Below are 24,419 nucleotides of genomic sequence, written 5' to 3'. Positions count from 1 at the left end.
GGGTACTGAATGTTTCAAAGGTCTCGGGGAGCCAAGATGAGTGAGGGTGATAATAAGGTACATTCGTGTGTGAATGTGATTTACCAGTTCCTGAAGAAGAGCAGTTTTTAGGAGTCCTGACAGCCAGACTGAGTGGTATGCCAGGTCTCTCACTACAGGACCTGCTGAGGGGTGAGCATGCCGTGTGTAGGTTCTGGTATTATAGTGGTTTGTTACCAGTGGGCCTCAGTGGCCAGAGCTTTTACCGGCCTTTTCTCCAGCTGATTTCCTGCCCCTTGCAAAGGATGCTGGAATGCGTGTGGTGGTGTATGGAAGGACCCAACACTTGGAAGCACCCAAGACTGCACATGGATTGTGTAGTCTCTTCTGTGTGTGGCATTTGAGGCCAGGGAGCAAAGGCAACAACGGAAATTTCAGCTAGGTTAAGACAGAGATTAAGTCCTATCCCTTATCTGTTAGCTTCCTGATGCAAACATTTCATCCCCCTAACATCTCACAGGAGGTCTTGTTTACCCGTGTGGGTGAGCCAGTGTTCTCTCCCATTTTCTCAGGGTCAGTACATACTTCCCTGGAGGACCAGAAGTCATAAAACCTGTGGAAGTTAGCAGCTTTCCTCCCTGAAAAGTGTCCTGCAGAGGAAGACCCAGGCTCTACAGGGTTAATTGTTGCTGGGTGCTGTGTGATGTCAAAACTCTGCAGCCTAGCCCTTGTTTTCAAGGAAGGAAGGGAAATGGTGGGGAGATGAGTCTGGTCTGTTCATCTTGACATCTCTATGTATTGGAATCATGATGTTTTGTGGAGATGCTCTCATAAGAAACCCATCGGTTTGGCATGCCCACCCTCTGTCGTGATCAGAACCACTGTTTGTATTTGAAGAACTCCCTGGCAACTGTAGACAGGGGTACCACAAACCAGAAATACAAAGAAGCTGTCAGGTATGGCCTGTGTTCCCAAGTTGTGAAATTTCATGGATATGAACTGTCACTAAGCAATACTTGTGGTTAGCTAGTCCTAGGAGGCTGTGGCTATTCTGGGAACTAAAGGTTCTGAGGTTTAAGAATCTTAGAGAGTAGCTAACCCTTGTAGTGGTTTTTATCCCAAGAGGTCATGAGTAGCCTGTGGTTCAAGGTCCCTGAGAACAAGTGTCCCCAGAGTAATTACTGGGGCTGACAAGTTTGGCATGTTTGAGTGATGATGCTCAACCAGGTGGTGAGTGGAGAATGGACTGTAGGAAGAGGAGGCTTGCCAGTGCTTGATGAAGATGCCAGAAGAGAAATAGATGTCAGCAGGCCAATGGGTATGAGAAGGGAGGAAATCACTTCCTGAGAGCAAGACTTTGTCATCAGACACTAGGCTGCCCTTCTTAGCCAGAGTGTGTGCACATGCGTGGTAGAGTGCTTGCCTAGTTTGTCCCCAGCGCTACATAGACCGGGCATAGTGGTGCATGACTGGAGGTGGAAACGGGTGGGTCAGAAATTCAGAGCCACACAGTCTCCTTAGCAATCTGTGGTCAGCCCGGGCTAAATGAGATCAATAAAAAGAATAAATAAATGACACCGCTAAGGTCGGGGGCCTCTGAATTTTACACAGCACAGGACCATAAGTGGAATGTGCCCAGCAGGAATAGTGAAGGCGGAGGCAAACCCTTCCCCAGCTTGTTCAGAGGCCACGGCACAGAAAGCTACGTTGTAGGTGTCCCACGTTCTTCAAACTCGGGAGCAGAGTTTGGCTTCATTGCTTTGATACTTGGTTGAGTGCTGCCATCTGCTGGCAGGTGTTACCAAAGAACTGCTCACATCTCTCAGGTAAGGTTATTTCATTTAGAGCCCATCGGGAAGAAAGTGAAGGTGCTGCATGTATTGAAGACCTAAGAACTCTTTCTGTCGATTATATGCAACGGACCCTCGCCGCAGGAAGAAGAGGGAGGAGCTTCAGAATGTTGGGCGCTAACTCTTGGTTTGAGATAAGCTTGTCAAGATCATGTTTCTTCATTGGACCAAAGTGGACCCTGCCTGTGGCCAAACTGCCGTCTGATTGGCCCACCACTCAGGCCTGCAGTTGCCAGCTGAGTCCTCCCAGGACAACTAGGAGCAGTGTTTACTGGTGCATGGCTCGTCCCCACATGAGTATTAAATAAACCCTTTCCAAGGCATTCCATGCGCAAGTCAGAAGAAAGACTGCTTTCTAAAGAGAAGCAGGATCCCAAAGGTTAAAACAAAACACACACACACACACACAACCAAAAACAAAACACTTATAGGATGGTTTAGATTTGCGCTGTAACCATGAATATAGTTTTTTTTTTTTCTTCACGGTCTCCTATAGTGCAGGCAACTCTTGAACTCCTCATTTTACTGCCTCTAATTCCCAATTCTGGGATTGTTCAGCGCAGTTCCGTTTTCTGAGCAGTTGAACAACAAACCCAGATTCCCGGTTCATGTCTGTTTTCCGCTTTCCAGCTGAACCGCTTGATTCCCTCTGACATTTCCAGAACACTAGAGAGCATAAATGTCTCACCAGCATTAATACCCGTGGGAGTTTCTTTTTTTTAAAAACTTTATTATTTATTATATATACAATATTCTGTCTGTGTGTATGTCTGCAGGCCAGAAGAGGGCACCAGACCTCATTACAGATGGTTGTGAGCCACCATGTGGTTGCCGGGAATTGAACTCAGGACCTTTGACCTTTGGAAGAGCAGACAATGCTCTTAACCACTGAGCCATCTCTCCAGCCCCCCCGTGGGAGTTTCTGTAGTGGAAGATTAGTTGAAGATGTGTTACATTCATTTATGCTGTGGAATATTTCTTTAATGATGCAAAGACATGTTGCATTCTTTTATGTTGCATTTGTTTAACTCTGAAGCTGTGTTACTTGGCCTACCTAAAACACCTGATTGGTCTAATAAAGAGCCGAACAACCAATAACTCGGAGGGAGATGGATGGGTGGGGCTGCCAGGCAGAGAGAACAAATAGAATAAAGGATTGAGAAAAGGAGGAGAGGGGATGCCAGGGATCAGTCACCCAGCCATACAGCCAGCCATGGAGTAAGAAGGAAAGAGGTATATAGAATACACCTGGGTGGCGGGTCCTGAAAGAGCAAAGAGTAAAACAAGCTAACTACAAGTTTGAATGTAATTGGCCCCATAAGCTCATAGGGAGTGGCACCATTAGGAGGTGCTTCTTTGTTGAAATAGGTATGGCCCTGTTGTAGGAAGTCACTGTGGGGGTGGGTTTTGAGGTCTCATATGCTCAAGCCACACCCAGTGTCCAAGACCACTTCCTCTTGCCTGTGGATCAAAGATGTAGAATTCTCAGACCACCATTACCCACCACGATGATAACGGGCTGAACCTCTGAACTGTAAGCCACCCAGTTAAATGTTTTCCTTTGTAAGAGTTGCTGTGGTCAGGGTGTCTCTTTACAGCAATTGAAACCCAAGCTTTGACAATTCCCAAACAGCTAAAAACCCAACACATTGTATGCATTTGTGGGGGTACTGTCTCCATTGGGGTTTCTATTGCTGTGCTAAAACACCACAAACAAAAACAATGTATGGAGGAAAAGAGTTTATTTCATCTTATATCTTAAAATGTCCATCACCAAGGGAAGCAAGGGCTGGAACTCAAGGCAGGAACCTGGAGGCAGGAGGTGATGCAGAGGACAGGGAGGAATGTTACTTCCTGGCTTGCTTCCTATGGCTCACTCAGCCTGCTTTTTATACAACTTCGGGCCACCTGTCCAGGGAGGCACTTTCTGAAGGCATTTTCTTAGTTGAGAGTTTCTCTCCTCAGATGACTTCAGATTAAGTCATGTGGACAAAAACTAGCCAGGAAAACTTGTCTCCTGTCTCTTCACTCTTGAGGATTCTAGTTCTTTCCGATTTATCACCTTGAACCTGACAGCTTCCTTCATGTTCTCTGCAGTTGAGGGTGGGCTACCCTGAGCAGGACACTATCAGCCCACCACAGAGGTGTTGATTTTGGCTTGTCAGCTGGCCACTGCGTTTAACTGTCCTCAGGTTGGCAGGTAGGTAGATAGCCATCTCTTCTGTGCACTCAGGTTCCCAGGTCCACCATGTCTAGAATTAAGCTCGGTTTTTTTTTTGAATTTATTTATTTATTATGTATACAATATTCTGTCTGTGTGTATGCCTGCTAGTCAATCACGTTGGAGCGCCAAATGAAGGCCTAAGTCACAAAACAATCCCACACCAGTTTAGAATTATGATTAATAAAAGGGTTATTTATTTAAAGGGAAAACTTACAGATCACTGTTCTAGACAACAGCCCTCAGTGCGACCAGGAAAGGAGTCTAGTAGTTGGAAGTGGAGTCTGAAGCAAGAGAGTGAGCGCATGGCTAACGTGCTGCTTTTTAAAGCAAAAGAGACCATACCCAAGTGGGCTGTTATCTTAAAGGCTATTGGCTGAAGGGGCAGAAGGAGCTCCCGCAGCAATGGGGGAAAAGATGCTTGCTGGCTCACTCAGCTAATTTTCTCATACAGCTCAGGCCTGCTGACCTAGGGTGGCAGAGCCCATATGGGCTGGGCCCTCCTGCATCCATTAACAATTGAGAGAATTCCTTACAGATGCACCCATAGGCTAATCTGCTTGAGGCAATCCCGCAGTTGAGGCTGTGTCAAGTTGACAGCTGAAGCTAACTAGCGAGACCATATCTCTTCTGATTATAATGAAGAGGAAACCCTCTGTGATAGTGTGAATGTAGGTAGCCCCCATAAGCTCATAGGGAGAGGTACTATTAGGAGGTGTAGCTTTGTTGGAGTACACATGGCCATGTTGGAGAAAGTGGGGGTGGGCTTGAGGTCACATGTATGCCTAAGCCACGCCCAGTGCCTGAGTCCACCTCTTGTTGCCTTCTGATCTAGATGTATCCCCCACCATGCCTGTCTGTGTGCTGCCATGCTTCCGCCATGATGATAATGGACCGAGCCTCTGAATTGTAAGCTGCCACCTCAATTAAGTGTTTTCTTTCTAAGAGTTGCCATGGTCATGGTGTCTCTCCACAGCAATAGAAATCCTAACTAAGGCATCCTCCGTTGCTTGCTGTCAGATGTATTGTTATAAACAGTGAGAAAAATAATAAAGGCCTGGCAAGGAAGAGGGAGTGGGGAAAGGCATGCGCCCAGAAGACGGCCCCACCAGGTAGCATCACTTAAAGTTTCCACAACCTTCCAACAGTGCCATGGGCAGGGGACCACGTCTTCAGCACATGGACCCTGGGAAGATATTCCAGATCCAGACAATGGCGTTCACGCTGCCTCATCCCCTGCAATTTTCCCACTATATCCAACTAGAGAATTGTAATAGCATTTACCCAGTAAATGCTTACAGTCAGGCATTATTCTTGAAGTCTGAAATAACTCATTGAACAAAATAGACAAATGCCTTCCCATATAGTGCTTAACACACACACACACACACACACACACACTTAAAGCAGGAGGGAGAGCAGTTGGGAAAAACAAGAGGGTCAGCAGGAGTGGGGTATGAGAGAGAATAATTGGGGGGATATGTTTAGAATATGTTGGATACATGTTATGAAAATTATCAAGAATAAAACCCAGCAATTAACAAATGTTATTTTCAGTGGGAAAGGGATGTGGTTTAATAGTATAGCATTTAAGACCCTAGGATTGTGTCCTCACACCCAGACCTTTGCTTACCCATGTTCTACTGTTCAGTAGAAAGTCACTAAATCCAGTTCACACTATCAGGGGGAGGCAGGAATACCAAAGAATTTTTTGCTGGTCATGTTCATATTTATGTTTTTTTTTTAACATAGACACCTCCTTTCAAGTGAAAAAAATAGACAAATTTGGCCATAACAAATTGAGAAACTTTTGCACAGAAAATAAGACAATGAGCAGGATAAACAGATAGCCTACAGAATAGCCCAAAACAAACAAAACAAAAAAGCACCTCCCCCCCCCAATTGCTTCAAACTGTTCCTCTAACAGAAAGTTAGTATCAGAAATATGCAAAGGCCAAAAATACCCGGTGAGATGGTTCAGCTGACATAGGTAACTGCTGCCAAGCCCGATGGCCTAAGTTCAATCTCTGGAACCCACATGGAGGAAGGAGATAGAAGATTCCCATACATTGTTCTCTGACCACACATGTGCCATGGTGTACCCTGTGTATCTCAAAGAGAACAGAGCAGGAACTACAACCAAAAAGATCGACCGTCTAAGAAACTTCTCTTGCAGAGTTCCTTGCAGAGAACACACAACTGGTCAGAAACACAACTGGTCAGAATGCAGAGAGCAAAGACTGTATGGTGCCCAGCCTTCGTCGATATGTCTGCAACACAGCCCCTACACTTAAGGCTCAGAGAACCATTGCGGAAGAGGGGACTAGAAGACCGGGAGCCGGAGGACCGGGCAGGACATCTGCTTTGATAGTGTCCTATCAGACAGGGAAGTCGAACCCAGGAAATCTCAACAATGGAGTCGCCCAAACAAGGCCTAAAGAGCGATAACACCAATTGACAGGCCAGAGTGGAGTGGGGGAGAGCTCACACGCCTGCGCCCTGGTGAAGAGCTACAGACAAGTAGTGGTTGTTGAAAGAGGGAGGAACAGTTTTTCTCCAGGGACAGGACCACTGACAGGTTAGCCAGCCCCAGGAGGTCAGCCATATATGTGTGTATAACAATCATAATTGAAGAGCTAGAGGCTGTGAATTTGAGAAATGGGAGGAGTTAGAAGGAGGAGGGGGATGAGGTAAATACAGTCCTTATATTTGAAGTCCTAAAAACCCAATTAAAAGTAATAATACTTACTGTTAAAAGAGTAAGAGACAAATTAGCACAACAGAAATGGTTAAGAAAAACAATGCTAATATGTATGGGCTTGCCCCCGCCCCGGTAATAACAACGGTCATCGTTGGTGAAACCGAAGAGCCTTTGCCCATTACCGGAAAAAAATAGGATGCAAGTCATACCGTGACTGATCTAATGTTAAAATGTTTACATGGGTCAAAGACCAAAAATTAACATACTAGCAGTATATTGTTCTCAGAGAGGGGAATATGCTATTGCAATGGACTTCTCACAGAGTGCTTTAGTGCGCTTACTAAGTTGCTTGTGGTCATCTCCAGGAAATAGCCTGCATTGTTTTCAAGATGAGGAAAAAAGTTATCAACCCTTCCTGTCTTGATCATTGCGTTTGTCACCATGGCGTTTCTCTCTAACCTCACTTCCCACCTCTGCCTCTGTCAGTATTCAGTTTTAACCTTCTATTGTCCTTCCAGTGACGAGGCCAGGGAGGTGCAGCTCCAGAGTCTAATTCTAGTTTATTTCGGGGGCTGCCTTTTGCCTCCTAATAGCCATTCTTTATTCAGCCCTGTTTCTGATAAAATACCCTTGTGACTATCTAGTGAATTTTCACTTCGTGTTAACTTAGCAGGTTTCCTCCGATCCTAAAGCTAACGTCATCATACCGCCTTTGAGGCTGAGAGCAGCGACGTCTGTGCTTTGCCGTAGTCTGCCTACCTGCTGTTTCCACCAGTGTGTTTGAAAATTATCTTGACTTCTGGTCTTCTTTGTTCTATTACTATAAAAACATTATGAAATGGCTACTTTGTTGGAAAATGATATTTGGTGAAACCAAAAATGATTCTTCTGGACCATGGGCATTCATATTTGCTTCTAGAATAAGCCTCTCCTTTTGATTCTCTGGAGTGAGTGTTGTTTTATTCCTTGACAAGAGGCTATGCAGGGCTGAAGGAGCTGACATCCATGGCCAGTCCCAGGAAGTCAGCTCACGGGCCCTCTAACTCCCTAGAGGCCACTCTTCCTGCTCCTCAACTGTCCGTCACAGGTCACCTCTCACCCACTTATAACGTGCCTGTGCCTTTCAAGCTGTGGGTGGTTTTCCTAGATGTTGTTACCCTTAACATCTGGAATGACAGAGGTCGCAGAATGAAATACTCCTTAATACTGGGCCCAGCCTGAGTTACAGCCATCTTCCCTCCAGCCCCGCCCACTGCATCATAAAGAGACAGATAAGCCCTAGCATTCTGGACCGTGATGTACAAGAGGGTACTTTAGTCCTCAACCCCCAGGAAGCATCAGTACAGTGTGGATACCAGAGGTTGGAGGAACTGTGCGGAGTAGTGATTTGTACTGGAATTGTATTAGTGAGAGAGAGAGAGAGAGAGAGAGAGAGAGAGAGAGAGAGAGAGAGAGAGAGAGAGAGAGAGAGAGAATCTGCAGCTAGGAGAGGTTCCCTGACCTCAGGGTAGGGCCTAAGAAGAGCGAGGCTCTGGTGAGAGAACATGTGTTCCCAAGAATCGCTCTCTCACTTTCTGAAGAAGAGGAGACTTCCATATACCAGGACCCAGGAAGGATCAGTGGAACAAACCCCTAGGCCTGCCCCTAGGGCTTATGTGGCACTCCGGGAGATTAAACTCCTCTGGGAGGCCCCAGAACATAGAAGAGGTCTGGGCAATAAACAGTTTAGCATAGAAGAGCTTCTATCTCATGGCAAGAAGAAACCAGAACATCTTCCACGGCTTACAAGCTCTGTTAGTGAGGGCCATTCCCCTGACCCTAAAGGCTGTCTGAACATAGTCTCCAAAAGGTTCCAGCGGGGTGACTCTGCGGAAGGCCAGGGGCACAGGCGGACATTTCCCGGACACTTGGATTTGCCAAAGAACAGTCCCAAAGCAGTAACAGCGTGGGAGGCGCAGGTGAACAGGAGAACAATGGCGTTGCTTGGCAAAGTCAGGAAGCAAACAGAGAAAACCCCAGAAGACGCCAGGCAGTTCCTGCAACAAGAGGTGGTTGTGAACAACAAAAACCCAACCAAGAAATGTCAGCAGCTAAAGAACCTAGAGGATCTGAGGAGGGACCATCTGGAAGGAGGAGGAGACATAGAACTCAGACAGCCACGAGGACCCTACAGATACGACAAACACGTTGCTCCTTTAGACGAAAACATCTTTTTGCAGGGCAAGAAGATCAAGCCCCATTCTAGACGTCCAATGCAGGCAGTGTGCCCTCCATCAGTTAGAGAGGAGAAGCCGGGAGAAAAGCTGAAGCCGGAGCCATCAGGGCAAGACACACTGGAAGACATGAAAGCTTCTAAAGAAAGGGAAGCACAAGCTCAATTCCTGCAGGAAAATACTTTCCTGGAGGGACCATCAAGGGTATTGGGCCAGAATCTGCTGGCAGAAGCCAAATCCCAGCTTCTAAACAGGAGGAAGATGCAGGCCTTGGAAATGGCCAAATCTCATGATAAAGAATTCTGGGTGTTCGGCACCAGACGGAAAATACAGCTGCCTTTTCAGGACAGCAAACAGGGTGCTTCAAGAAGAAACATAGTGAGGCATAAGTGGCAGCCTAGGGAGGAAGGCTGGGACCCCACAATTCAGGGGACCCCAGTTATTCTTGTAGCTCGTGCACATACTTAAAGCTATCAGGGACCAAAAGACGGGTGTGCTTCAAAGACCAGGCTGACTTTGAGGAAAGGTAAATCAAATATCACCTATTCATAAGGGCTGTGCATTCTATGAGATTGGTTTATGTTTAGGTAGATGTGAATGCTTATTGTAAGCATTGCATCTTGAATGGAAAGCGATCCTGGGAGTCAGGAGCCAAGGAATACCACAAAGTCACTGTAAGTGTAGCAGCTTACAGCCCTGCTCCAGGGAAAGGTTTTCCCAATGCAAGTGTTATAGCTCTGCTCAGGTCCCCTGGAGTGTTACAATTCTGCTTTCCTAGGGGAAAGTTTCTCCAGGGAAAGTGTTACAGTCCTGCTCTGCTCTGACTTTGGCACAAATAAATTGTTAAAGCTGGGTTCTAGCCAGTGAAAACTGTCACACTGCATACGAAAGAAAGGGGAAAATCCATCAGGGTGGTTGCTTCTAGGGTGAGAACAGCAGCAAACTGAGCGGGGTACAGAGCTTATATAGGATGTCTTGTGGGATGGAGCTTCCCAGGGTGATGTGGGATCAGAGGAATTTTGTAGTCTGATTCTGGGGCAAGCTCAGGGATTGGTGGGCTTCCTTCCTTCCTTCCTTCCTTCCTTCCTTCCTTCCTTCCTTCCTTCCTTCCTTCCTTCCTTCCTTCCTTCCTTCCTTCTTTCCCTTCCTTCCCTTCCCTCCCTCCCTCCTTTCCTCCTTTTCCCCCTTCCTTCCTTCCTTCCTTCCTTCCTTCCTTCCTTCCTTCCTTCCTTCCTTCCTTCCTTCCTTCCTTCCTTCCTTCTTATGGTTTTTATTGAGCTATATATTTTTCTTGATTGGTGGGATTTCAAGCTCTGGTCCTGGGGTCAAGTCAGGGTCAGGAAGTTTTTCCTTGACCCTTTTTACCCCACATCCCCCCCATTTTTGTTTATTAATAAATAATGGAGGGTTGGGAAGGGTGGTGCCATCGTCATTAAATTACTTCCTGTTGATTGATGGGATCGTTATCCTTGGGGGCAATCCTGATCTTCATCATCAGGATGTAACTGGGTGCTGCAGGCCTCTGGCTCTTTAGCCAGGGACCAGTGATCCTGTAATAATAACTGGCTAGAAATCTTTTGAATCTGTTGTCATAGAATCTAGACAAGAAGTTTACAAGTTGGAGTGCAGCTAGCAGGATTAAGAAAAGGAGAAGAGAGATGCAGAGGATGGAAGAAGAGACTGCCTCACCAGGAAAGGTACCAAGCCACTTGGTTAACACAGACAAGAATTATGGGCTAAGAGTTAATAAGAAGCCTGAGCTACTAGGCCAATCAGTTTATAATTAATGTAGACCTCTGTGTGATTTCTTTGGGACTTAATGACTGTGGGAACTGAGTAGGACAGAAACCTCAGCCAACAGCTTTAGCTGTGAAACCTTGTAGTTCTTTTAAGAGGCCCTGCCACCAAACACTTAAATGGTGTTTATGAAGAGCCTACAACATGCTTTTTGGTGGTGGCAGGAACCTTGAAATGCCATAATGTTATGGCAATAAACATGGCTCTGGCCAGTACCTCTTCCATAAGGCTAGAATCTCAGAAAGCTAAGGAATGGGCTGGATCCAGCCATCAAAGCCACAGCTTTAATCCTAGCCATATTGCTTAGCAAATTAAAGACTCATGTAGTCAGAAAAAGAGGGATACAGTAAAGATACTTTCAGATAGAAAAGCCTCTAAATGATTTACATTGTATTTAAAATATGTGTAGGCTTGGAAAAGAAAGGATAAAATCCTTAAAATAAAAAATAAAAAAGAAAGTAGTTGGGTGTGGTGGCAAACACCTTTAATTCCAACACTTGGGAGGCAGAGGCAGAGGCAAACAGATCTCTGTGAGTTCAAGGTGTGGTGACACACCCCAACACTTGGGAGGCAGAGGCAGACAGACTGATCTCTGTGAGTTCAAGGTGTTGTGTTACATACCTTCATTCCCAGCACTTGGAAGGCAGAGGCAGGTGGAACTCTGTGAGTTCAAGGACAGCTTGGTCTATAGAGTGAGTTCCAGGACAAAGATACACAGAGAAACCCTGTCTCAAAAAGCCAAAAATTAAAAATAAAAATAAAAGAAATAGAGTTTAAAATAAAGCCACATAAAGATGGAAAACATACAGAGAATCTGGATAATGTATGTTATTATGTTCTCTTCAAATTGTTTGAATGCTGAGGAAGGAATGACAACTGCTAAAAGATATTTATTTATAAATGCTGCTGAATTAATCCAAGATAGGTATTTTGAAAATACCTTGACTTTAAAACTGAAGTAAAAAGGTTTATTACTTTAAAGAAGAGGTTTTGCTTTTGTTTCTACAGGAAATGAGAGGTTGTGGATTCATTCCAGGTTAAGAAAAATCAGGTTTGATCGAGGAAAATCCCCTGAGAAATCTCTGATAGGAGCGGATGGCCCAGATGTCTGAGTTATACATCCAGAATAGATTCAAGACTGCTGCCTGAGATGATCAAGTCCCACAGGATACTTCAGTCACGACTTAATCATGATTCTAAATTTTCTTTAGGTCCCCCATAAGATTGTCAACACCTCCAATCAGCAGGAAGTAGCCTGGAAAACTACGCCCAAATTCCCAGAAAATGGACTGTCGATATTTTACTTTGTTTAGAATGTTGATTATAAGCTATTATGAATAAAGGTCAGGATAAAAACTGAGCAAAGATTCAGAGTTTTTTTTTGGCGGGGGGAAGTGCTGTGGGACAATGGTCTGTACCCTGTCACTTGTATTTTAAACAAATGATGATTGGTCAGTAGCCAGGCAGGAAGTATAGGTAGGGTGACCAGGCAGGAAGTAGAGGTGGGGCAACGAGAATTCTGGGAAGAGGGAACTTTCAGTCTGCAGTTGTGACCCAGCCTCAGAGGAAGCAAGATGTGACTGCCTCTTCGAAAAAGGTACCAAGCCACGTGGCTTATACAGACAAGAAATATGGGATAATATTAAGTATAGGAGTTAATAAGAAGCCTGAGCTACTAGGCCAATCAGTTTATAGTTAAAAAAAGAAAAAGAGAAGAGGGATTAAGAAAGGTAGCATCCAGTTCCACACTGTACTATCAGTGCTCATTGGCTATCGGGTTCAAGCTGTTTCTTACATTTTCAAAGATCCATGTGGAACTGTCAGATCTTATCTGTTACCATACCTAGTTGGTTAACATAGAAGCAACATTCCTCTACAAAGAAAAGACAAAGACCATCTCTGTCTGCTGTTAGTAAATCTAATCCTTACCAATTTTATAGTGCTATGGCAGCCAGCAAGTCTGTTTGTCCCTGGAGGGAGAGGATGATCTCAGCCACCCGTTGGAGATCCTGGATAAACTGTGAGGACAGCCAATAGTAAATAGTTAGGAAGGTAGTCAGCCCTGTGGCTCCAGAGGTGACACCAGAGGTTATGCCCAGGGCTGCTAGGTATAACCTGAATTGGGTTCAAGGTATGACCTGAATTGCTCGTTTTTCATGCTGTGTCTCTATAAACCCGGTGATGGGAATTGGCAAGGGTTCTTCACTGGGTGCCACTCATAGCTCTGAGAAAAGGAACACCAGGGCACAAGTCCCATAGCACCTAGTGAGTGGGTCGTGGTATACTTGAGTGTTACAGAAAAATTGAGGCATTGTGAATGTTTAGACACAGGGGCTGGGTGATAGTACTAAGGGGGTATGGTATTATTATAGTCTGCGGAATCCAGGGTGCTCATAAAGTGTGTTCCTGAGAGTTAAAGCATTCAGTGTTATGAGAGAGAGAGAGAGAGAGAGAGAGAGAGAGGTGGTAGTAGTAGTAGTAGTAATTGGCTCAGCAAAATATAACACACACATGTATATATAACAAAATATAACAAGCAAGGTGAGAGAATCTAATAAAGAATCTAATAAGGCCACAATTGGTTGTAAGGCTGACCAAGGAGGATACACAACCAATATTCTTCAAAGCGGTCAGGCAAGGCCTTACCTAATAGCTGGTACACAGAGGTTAGGGTCTGAAATGAGACGGTGTGACAGGGAGATGGGATCAGTATCACCTAAAAGGGGTGATATTGGGGATGTAAGGACCTTTGAGGAGAGTTGGACCATTTCTTGAGAGAATGGGATGTGCACCCTGTGTTTTGAACATGCCTGATGGGCAGCTGTGATAAATACCATAGTAGAGTTTACCAATGATCCCTGTCTCCCATCTGGGGTGCCATAGGTCCTTAATTAGAATATAAAAGAATCCCCATTCTGCAAAAAAAGAAGAGTGTCTTCCTGGGTATGCATCATGTCTCCTATAGGCCCAAATAGGGCAGCCTCCATAAGTTTCTTGCCAGTGTTGACAGTGATCTCTAGTTTGCTTATAGAGAAAGCAAACATAGGGGACAGGTGTTTTAGAAGTTGATTTAGGTGTTACTGGGATAAGTGTCTCCGTTTGGCAACCTGCTGGTGAGCAGACTAACCACAAGAACAAATCATGGATGGAGAAAGAAATCTGAAGCATTTTCATCACCCTAAATCACTTATTTCTCTAGACTTTCATTTGCATGCTTTCTTCTACCTTATTAAAAAATTGTCTCTAAAAATATTATCATAAGCTCTGTTTTTATGATTTTTGTTTCCAAGGAATTGTCATACAAAAAACCAAACCAAACCAAACCAAACCAAACCAAAACAAAACAAAAAAAACAAACCAGAGAAAACAGGCATAGAGGCTAGGCCCTGGAGGAGAGATAGCTAAGGTAGTTATAGGGAATGGAGTCAGTCTGACAACCATACATGGAGCAATTTCCAGACCCTATTAGGTTGGGCTGTTGGTTAGAGGTGGGAGTCTCTTGGATGATTGTTGGGAGCCATACAGCCTAGTCTCAGATAGGCATATGTCTACCTGTCCAACGGGTTTCCTTGGGACAAAACACCTGTGGAATCAGACACTCACTTGGCAAGGATCAGTCATCCATGGGATAGGGTAGGAATTTGCAAAATTTGTGCATCTTGCAGGCTCTTTTCTCATTATATTGGTGATTCTTTGTGCAGTTTCTAGTTTTACTTTATCAGTCACACCTTGCAGACATGAAATAATCGTCTGGGTTTGAATATTGTTGTCCTTATAGCATTGTACCCATGTCTACTACTTTTTAACTTTGTAACCACAAGTAGCTGCCTGTTGACATAAGTGCTGTGAGAGCAGGCTGCGTCTGGCTTGATAGTTAAGCCTGCAAAAGTGCTGAACTCTGTGTCTAGAATAAGGTTATTCTGGGGGAAAGTTGTGTAGGAGGAGTTGTTCGTCCCAGCCACCCAGAACCAAAATAACCACACAGAAACTATATTAATTAAAACACTGCTTGGCCCATTAGCTCTAGCTTCTTATTGGCTAACTCTTATATTAATTTAACCCATTTTTATCGATCTGTATATTGCCACGTGGCAGTGGTTTACTGGTAAAGATTTGGCATGTCTGACTCTGGCAGCTCCATGGCATCTCTCCCTGACTCTGCCTTTTCCTTCCCAGCCCTCCATTTTGTTTTCTCCACCTAGTTCTGTTTCCCTACAGCTCTGCTGTAGGCCCAAAGCAGTTCCTTTATTAACCAATGAAAGCAACACCGTTTCCCCTTTTCTGTTTAAACAAAAAGGAAGGCTTTAACTTTAACATAGCAAAACTACATATAACAAAACGGGTATCAAGCAAGAACTACAGTTACAATATTTATATCTAATTTATCTTTTATCAAAACTAAGGAAAACTATAACTATAAATTTTTCAACTCCATTAAAGACTCCAGAAGGATATAAAATTACCTAAGTAAACATGAAGTAAATTGTAAGCAACTTCCAAAACTCTCGAATTGACAGAGACATCTTACTACCTGGATAGTCACCCAAAGTTCTTCTGTACCATTGGGGCATCCATCTTCAGCTTACAGGCCCTTAGTATCCAGGAGACTTTTACACAAAGCAGGAAATTTCAAAGATAGTTGCACCTGTACTGGCAGTTTGTCTGTCACATTTTTCTGTGTTCTGCAGAATGTCTAGCAGACTCTTTCATGAACAGGAACCCTGAAGGATCATCTCACCTTTAGGCAAATTTAGCAGTCATTTCTCTGTGGATCCTGCATGTCCAGTTCATCTAACAAACTCCATAAGGAGCCTCTTTGATGCCCATCTTCCTCTTTTAGTAATTGGTGCTGCCAGGAGCAAATATGTCTCACCATCATAACAGTCTTAAGTTCTTAAACATTTTAAATGCCATATTCTGAAGGTCTCTGAAAGATTTGAAGAATACCTATCTAACTGAAATATATCTCTATACACCTAGAAAATTTAACATGACTACAAGCTTAACTATTATAGATGTGTATCTATTAACTTATATTTCTTAATTATACATTACATTTTTAAATGGGCTACACAAACAATACCTTAATCAAGATCAGAAATACATATACATATAACAAAATTGACCTTAAATTTGCATCAGTAAAGCAAGATGCATACCAATGCAAAGTATCCATCTCTATAGCATATCCCCCTTTAAAGTAAAGAAACATTTACAAACAATATTTGGGAATATGGGCGTAGTTCTGTCCAAACTTCTTCCTGCTGTTTATTGGGCGAAGTATTTTCTTTGCAGGGGTATTTATAGCAACCTTTTAGGGGGTCTTGTTCCATAAAACCATATTGGTCTGGAAACAGTCCACAGGTTCTCATCTGTGAAAACAAAAGAAGAACCTCTTCTCCAAAGCAACCATATCCTTAGACTCAAATTTTGGAATCAAGATACCTTTATGTTGGTTTAACTTAGCAGTCCATACAATGAAATATCTCTCCTAACTTAGCACCTTCACAGTCAAAAAATTCAAAGAAAACACAACAATATGCACAATCCAGACACCGTGAATTTTCTATCTTTACATGGCTTATTTTTCTTTACTCCTTTTTAATCTATGACTGTCTGTACTCTGTCTCTTTAAAGACGTTTTTCTTTAAAAAATTATTTACTTTTTATTAATTATAAATGCTCAGGCAATATCTTAGGCTTATTACTAACTAGCTCTTACAACTTAAATTAACCATGTATCTATGTTCTACCATGTGACTCAGTACCTTTCCCCAACATGGCATGTTCATCTTGCTTTTCCCTGAGTCTCCGGGAGATGCTGCCCTTCTTCATCCCAGCTTTCTCCCTGTCCGCAAGACCCACCTAACCTCTTTTTGCCTAGCTATTGGCCATTTAGTTCTTTATTAAACCAACGAGAGCAACACATCTTTACAGTGTACAAAAGATTATTTCACAACAGGTATATATTGTTTCTACCAGGCAACTTTTTATGCTAAGTTGTGGACTTGGGCATTCTTTTTCAAACTTATTTTTATACATTTTTATTGATATTTATTGAGCTCTATATGTTTCTCTGCTCTTGTCCCTGCCTTTCCCCTCCCCCTTCAATCCTCCCCCAAGGTCCCCATGCTTCCAATTTACTCAGGAGATCTTGTCTTTTTCTACTTTCTACTTCCCATGTAGATTAGATCTATGTAAGTCTCTCTTAGTGTCTGCATTGTTGTCTAAGTTCTCTGGGATTGTGGTTTGTAGGCTGGCTTTCTTTTGGTTTATGTTTAAAAACTACCTATGAGTGAGTGCATGTGATAATTGTCGTTCTGTGTCTGGGTTACCTCACTCAAAATAATGTTTTCTAGTTCCATCCATTTTCCTGCAAAATTCAAGCTGTCATTTTTTTCTGCTGTGTGGTACTCCATTGTGTAAATATACCACATTTTCCTCATCAATTCTTTGGTTGAGGGCCATTTAGGTTGTTTCCAGGTTCTGGCTATGACAAACAAAGCTGCTATGAACATAGTTGAGCACATGTCCTTGTGTCACGATTGAGCATCCTTTGGATATATACCCAAAAGTGGTATTACTGGGTTTTGAGGAAGGTTGTTTCCTAATTTTCTGAGAAATCGCCACACTGACATCCAAAGGGGTTGTACCAACAATGCAGAAGTGTTCCCTTTTTCCCACAACCTCTCCAGCATAAGTTGTCATCAGTGTTTTTGATCTTGGCCATTCTTACAGTAGGTATAAGATGGAATCTCAGAGTTGTTTTGATTTGCATTTCTCTGATGACTAAGGATGTTGAACATTTCCTTACACATCTTTCAGCCATTTTAGATTCCTCTGTTTAGGTCTGTACTCCATTTTTTAAAAATTGGATTATGTGTTCTTTTGGTGTCCAATTTCTTGAGTTCCTTGTGTATTTTGGAGATCAGACCTCTCTCTGATGTGGGGTTAGTGAAGATCTTTTCCCATTCTGTAGGCTGTCGTTTTGTCTTGTTGACCGTGTCCTTTGCTTTACAGAAGCTTTTCAGTTTCAGGAGGTCCCATTTATTACTTGTTTCTCTCAGTGTCTGTGCTGCTGGGGTTATATTTAGGAAGTGGTTCCCTGTGCCAATGCGTTCAAGTGTACGTCCCATTTTTTTCTATAAGGCACAATGTGGCTGGCTTAATGTTGAGGTCTTTGATCCATTTGGGCTTGAGTTTTGTGCATGGTGAAAAATATGGGTCTATTTTCATTCTTCTACATGTTGATATCCAGTTTTGCTAGCACCACTTGTTAAATATGCTTTCTTTTACTCATTTGATATTTTTTACTTCTTTATCCAAGATCAGGTGTTCGAAGATGTGTGGATTAATATCTGGATCTTCTGTTTGGTTCCATTGGTCCTCCTGTCTGTTCTTATGCCAGTACCAGGCAGTTTTCAGTACTGTAGCTCTATAGTAGAGTTTGAAGTCAGGGAATGTGATGCCTCCAGAAGTTCTTTTATTGTAGAGGATTGTTTTGGGTTTTTTGCTTTTCCATATGAAGTTGAGTACCTTTCTTTTAAGGTCTTTGAAGAATTCACTGGGATTTTGATGGGCATTGCGTTGAATCTGTAGATTGCTTTTGGTAGGATTGCCATTTTTACTATATTCTGCCTACCCAAGAGCATGGGATATCTTTTCACTTTCTGGCTTCAATTTCTTTCTTCAAAGATTTAAAATTCTTGTCATACAAGTCTTCCACTTGTTTGGAGTTACTCTGAGATATTTTTTTTTTGCTATTTGTGGCTATTGTGAAGGGTGTTGATTCTTTGATTTCTTCCACAGCCCTTTTATCATCTGTGTACAGGAAGGCTACTGATTTTTTGAGTTAATCTTGTATCCTGCTACATTGCTGAAAGTGTTTATAAGTTGTAGAAGTTCCTTGGAAGAATTTTTTGGCATCACTTATGAAAACTATCATATCATCAGAAACAGTGAGAGTTTGACTTCTTTTCCAATTTGTATATCCTTGATCTCCCTTTGGTGCCTTATTGCTCTAGCTAGGACCTCAAGAACTATATTGAACAGATATGGAGAGAGTGGACAACCTTGTCTTGTTCCTGATTTCAGTGAAATCACTGGGAGTTTCTCTCCATTTACTTTGATGTTGGCTTTTGGCTTGCTCTATATTGCCTTAATTATGTTTAGGTATGTTTCTTGGATCCCTGCTCTCTCCACGACCTTTATCATGAAGGGATGTTGTATTTTGTCAAAAAGCTTTTTTGGCATCTAATGAGATGATCATGTAGCTTTTATTTTTCAGCTTGTTTATATGGTAGATTATGTTGACATATTTTTGTATGTTGAAGCATCCTTGCGTCTGTAGGATGAAGCTGACATGGTGGACGATGGTTCTGATGTGTTCTTGGATTCGATTTGCCAGTATTTTATTTAGTATTTTTCCATCAATGTTCATGAGTGAGATTGGTCTGTAATTCTCTTTCTTAGTAATGTCTTTCTGTGGTTTGGGTATCACGGTAATTGTAGCCTCATAAAAAGAGTTTGGCAATGTTCCTTCTGTGGGATTATTTGAGGAGTATTGGTATTAGTTCTTTTTTGAAATTCTTGTAGAATTCTGACCTGAAACCATCTGGTCCTGGGCCTTTTTTTTGGTAGGGAGGAGACTTTTGATGACTATTTCTATTTCTTCAGCAGTTATAGGTTTGTTTAATTTGCTTCTCTGGTCTTGTTTTAATTTTTGTAAGTGATATTTATCCAGAAAGCTATTAATTTCCTTCAAATTTTCCAATTTTGTAGAGTACAGGTTTTCAAAATATGACCTGATAATCCTCTGTATTTCCTCCATGTCTGTTGTTATGTCCCCCTTTTCATTTCTATTTTGTTAATTTGGATATTCTCTCTCTGTCTTTTGTTTAGTTTGTCTATTTTGTTGATTTTCTCAAAGAACCAACTCTTTGTCTCATTGATTCTTTGTATTGTTTTCTTTGTTTCTATTTTGTTGGTTTCAGCTCTCAATTTGATTATTTCCTACCATCTAGTTCTCTTAGGTGAGTTTGCTTCTTTTTGTCCTAAAGTTTTCAAATGTTCTGTTAATTCACTAGTGTGGGATTTTTCCAGCTTCTTTATGTAGACGTTTAGTGCTATGAACTTGCCTCTTAACAGTGCTTTCATTATGTCCCATAAATTTGGGTATGTTGTGTGGTCATTTTCATTGAATTTTAGGAAGTCTTAATTTCCCCCTTTATTTTTTTCCTTGACCCATTGATGATTCAGGTGAGCATTGTTTAATTACCATGTGTTTGTGGGTTTTCTGGAATTAATATTGCTGTTGACTTTCAGTTTTAAACCATGGTGATCTGATAAGGTACATTGGCTTATTCAATTTTTTTTTTGTATTTGTTGAGGTTTGTTTTGTTACCAAGCATGCATGTGGTCAATTTTTGAGAAAGTTCCATCAGGTGCTGAGAAGAAGGTATATTCTTTTCTGTTTGGATGGAATATTCTATAGATGTCTGTTAAGACAATTTGAGTCATAACATGTTAGTTCTCATATTTCTCTGTTCATTTTTTGTCTGTTTGACCTGTTCAGTGGTGAGAGGGGAGTGTTGAAGTCTCCCACTATTAGTGTGTGGGGTTTAATGTATGATTTAAGCTTTAGAAGTGTTTCTTTGATGTATGAGGGTGCCCTTGTATCGGGGGCTTTCATAATGATTATGATGTATCCCTTAAGTTGGGATGTATTTCTTAAAATCTGTTCACATAACCGTGGTAAGAAAAAAAAAACTGTTTAAGTATAAGTAAAGGTGGCTTGAGCAACTCGGGGTCACTTGAGTGCATAGCAGGTGGCTTGCCTGACATAGGACAGATATTTTGGAGGAAACCTTTTAAACAAGCATGTTTGGGTCTTGAGGAGGGCAAACCATACCCGAACTCCAGAGCCAGCTTTCAATTGAAGCATAAAACAATGGTCTAATGCCACTCATACCTGAAAGACATCCAAATTCCAGTAAAATGGAATCCAGTAAGCCGAGAACAAAAAAAGGCTTAAAGATAGGAATTTTTTGAGCCCTAACCACAGACAGAGGATGCTTCAGGAAGGAGCTGAGAGATGCACCAGCCAGGGAGGAGCGTGTGCCAGGTATGGACAAACTGCAGCTGGTCTACTCCTTTGCTCTCTCCCCCTACTGGGTTCAGCTTCCAGATCCCACTGTACAGCAAGCTTACAGATCCATTAATGGCAACTTAAAAGACAGGACATTTACACGATGTTGTGGTTGAGGTGGGGCGGGGGGAAGACCCACAAAAAATAAGCTGGGCTTGGAGTGGAGAAAAGAGAAAGCTTGAACGCAACGAATAGGGACTCTTTTTTCATTTCCTTTATTGCTCGCAGTATTTGTTTTTTTTTTTAAATTACTTTATAAATAATACCAATCAAAATTTCCACTTCCTCCACTCCTCCAACTTCCCTCCCCCTCCGTCCTTAGAGGGGGCACAGGGTACCCTGCCCTGTGGGAAGTCCAAGGCCCTCCCCGCACCATCCAGGCTTAGGAAGTTGTCCATACAAATAGAGTAGGATCCCAAAAAGCCAGTACATGCAGTATAGACAAATCCCAGTGCCATTATCATTGGCCTCTCAGTTGCTCGCAGTATTTGTAAAGGTCCTGAATAATATTAGGATCGAGGATGCCTTTACATGGCCATTTGAATTGATTATAAAAGATATTGAGGCCAAATTTGATTGCAAAAGCAAATAGGGGTCTTCAGGTCCGGTGTGAGGTGTAGAGGCTGGAGATTTTCCAAGAGGCATTCCAGAGGGATGAAGAGGGTGTGGAAGACACCGTTACAAGGATGAGAGAGGAGAAGGAAAATGTCACTGCAACCTGTAGTTGATGGCACCCCCAAGACTCAGGAAGGACCAAATCATCACCACACTCAATGACGGTCGGGGCTTAGCACAGCTAAGCCAGAGGAGGGACTCTGTGCCTGGAACCAGGCTTTTCCTAGATGCCAGAAGGCGAAGATGAAACAGAGCAGAGAAAGTAACCGCTTTTACCGGGTTCCTGGCCGAGAAAGTGACCGCTGTCACCGGGTTCCTCGTGGAGAAAGTGGCCGCTGTCACCGGGTTCCTGGCGGAGAAAGTGACCGCTGTCACCGGGTTCCTCGTGGAGAAAGTGACCGCTGTCACCGGGTTCCTCGTGGAGAAAGTGACCGCTGCCACCAGGTTCCTGGCGGAGAAAGTGACCGCTGTCACCAGATTCCTCTAGAGAAAGTGACCGCTGCCACCGGGTTCCTCGTGGGGAAAGTGGCCGCTTTCACCGGATTCCTCGCGGAGAAAGTGACCGCTGCCACCGGGTTCCTCGTGGGGAAAGTGACCTCTGTCACGGGGTTCCTCCCATTTCCACTTCTGTTCCATCGCTGGTCTCTGGATAAAAATGAAATGTTTTGGTCCAGTCTCTTGGCTCTATTACTCCTACCAAGACCGAGTGAAAACCGTGAGCGAAATGGATGTTTCTTTTAGTCTTTTCACGTATTTCTAACATTGAAGTATCACTAATGGTTTAATTTCCGTGTCGTGTACCCATGCAGGGACTCCTGAGTCAACTTTTGTACCTATCTCTCCCTCGCTCAGGCCACATTTCATTCGCTATCAAGGCTTCATCAAAACATGCTTTAGTGTTTCCGTTTGTGATTTTCTTCCTGGCCCTTGCATCTCCTGTCTCCTCTGCACTCTTCCACACAAGCCCTTCTGGTTTTCTTACGCTTGAACAGCTCTCTCCTCCTCTTCTCTCCTTTTATCTTTCAATAGCAACGAACACGTTCAACGAAAGGACCAAATTCATAAAAATGTTCAGCTGTGAGTTAAAGGCATATTGAAGCAGACCCCCCCCCGTTACATTTTTTTTTAAAAGATTTTTTAAAATGTATAATACAATGTTTTGCCTGCATGTATGCTTGCTGGCCAGAAGAGGGCTCCAGATCTTCATCCAGAAGAGGGCTCCATATCTCATTGCGGACGGCTGTGAGCCATCACGTTGTTTCTGGGAATTGAACTCAGGGCTGAGCATTTTGCAGTCTAACAATGGGGGGGAGGGGGGCTGTGGAGGGGGGGGGGTGGATGGAGAACGAAGCTGCGTGAGGTAGATGAGATGAGCAGCCTCGTGGAATCTCAAAACCCACAGTGCATTCACGTTTTAGTTTGAGCGCTTCTCTTCTGTCTCGACTGTGAGTGAGGAATTCCTGGACAGAGCACAGACCTGGGCACAGCAGGACAGTGAGTCCTGTTGTTGTAACACAGAAGTAGAGACTTCTCACCCTCGAAGGGAGCTTAGAGCCCATGGCGCTGTGGCTTGTGGCTGTGGCTGTCGATTAGGATGGCCAGGACCACAAATGGTTTAAATATCCAGTTTCCCAGCCTCATACTCAGCCAATTAAATCGATAAATGTTTTGGTGCCCGATCCAGATGTTCTGTTTTCTTTACTTTAAAATGTAGTTTTCTTATGTGTATTAAAATCCAATACTGACACAGAGATACATTTCTCAGAAATTCAAAATATATACCAGACAAATTTTATTAATTTTTTAAGTGGCAGAATTTCCAAGTGATATAAAGCATTTAGAAACTCTGACCAGCAACAATAGGCAGTGATTTGACCAATCAAATGTTGAATTCACATGCAAACCAGGCAAATGTTTATTAATAGTTTTATTTAATATTTAGGAAAAAATACATTTGTTCAATAAGTTAAAATAATATCAGTGTATCCTTATGATCTCTAACTCTTCCAGTAAATACAAAAAATAGCAAATCCATTTGTGTGGTAAGAGATTCTGACATTAAGTATAGTTGTCTATAGGAAATAGAAAATCATGAAAACTTATTAACCATTTGCAAATGACCACTTACTGCTAATTCTCATGATCCCTACATAAGAAAAGCAATTATCCACTCCTAATAAACCTGAGTTTATACTTCATAATATCACTAATCAGAACATTTTGACTAATGATAAATAATTTACAGGAAATTCATTCACCTTTTCAATGTTTTATTATAAAGCTAAACAATTGAGCAACATTAAACAATTTTAAGCTTCATTATTCTGACATTTCTAGATGTATTATTCATGATGCCACTTAAGATAAAGAAAATGATATTCTGAGTGGTGGTGAAACATGTCTTTTTTTTCTTTTCAGGTAGAACATGTTTCTGATCTGGGCACTAACATGGACTCTGAAGACCCCTATCAGTGAATCAAGACCAGCAGATTCTCTTCAAGAACTCTAGCACACCAGGACAACCACCATGTTGGGATGTGACTCTAGTCCCAGCACTCGGGAGGCAGAGGTGGGTGGATCTCTGTGAGTTTGAGGCCAGCCTGGTCTACAAAGAGAGTTCCAGGACCGCCAGGGCTACACAGAGAAACCCTGTCTTAAAAAAAAGAATATGATATGTTACGGCTTTTACTTAAGATTTATTTTTGTATCTGAGTATTTTCATGTAGTGGTGTGTGTGTGTGTGTGTGTGTGTGTATACCATATGCATGCAGTGCCTGTAGAGGCCAGAAGAGGGCACCAGATAATCTGGACTGCTGCCAGACATGGTTATGAACTTCTGCATCTTTGCTGGGAACTTAACTGAATGTTTTTGTACTTCATGGTGCTCAGAGAGGTC

At 42.8% G+C, this 24,419-nt stretch overlaps 1 protein-coding gene and 1 non-coding gene across 2 annotated transcripts; one reads left to right on the top strand and one right to left on the bottom strand.

The window, feature by feature from the left end:
* Window positions 1-8,295: 8,295 nt before the first annotated feature.
* LOC130862631 (protein Tex24-like) lies at window positions 8,296-9,432 on the top strand. Its single transcript, XM_057752342.1, has one exon. It carries the CDS (start codon window positions 8,296-8,298, stop codon window positions 9,430-9,432), a length of 1,137 nt encoding a protein of 378 aa, XP_057608325.1.
* A 14,514-nt stretch (window positions 9,433-23,946) lies between these two features.
* Window positions 23,947-24,077, bottom strand: LOC130863280 (small nucleolar RNA SNORA3/SNORA45 family). The gene has a single exon (XR_009055709.1). It is a non-coding gene; the product is annotated as a small nucleolar RNA SNORA3/SNORA45 family (small nucleolar RNA).
* Between the last annotated feature and the right edge of the window lie 342 nt (window positions 24,078-24,419).

The sequence above is a fragment of the Chionomys nivalis genome, chromosome 20 (genome assembly GCF_950005125.1).
Source record: "Chionomys nivalis chromosome 20, mChiNiv1.1, whole genome shotgun sequence".
In the NCBI taxonomy this organism is placed as follows: Eukaryota; Metazoa; Chordata; class Mammalia; order Rodentia; family Cricetidae; genus Chionomys; species Chionomys nivalis.
The sequence above is the reverse complement of the archived record's forward strand: the minus strand, read 5'-3'. Positions and strand labels throughout refer to the sequence as shown.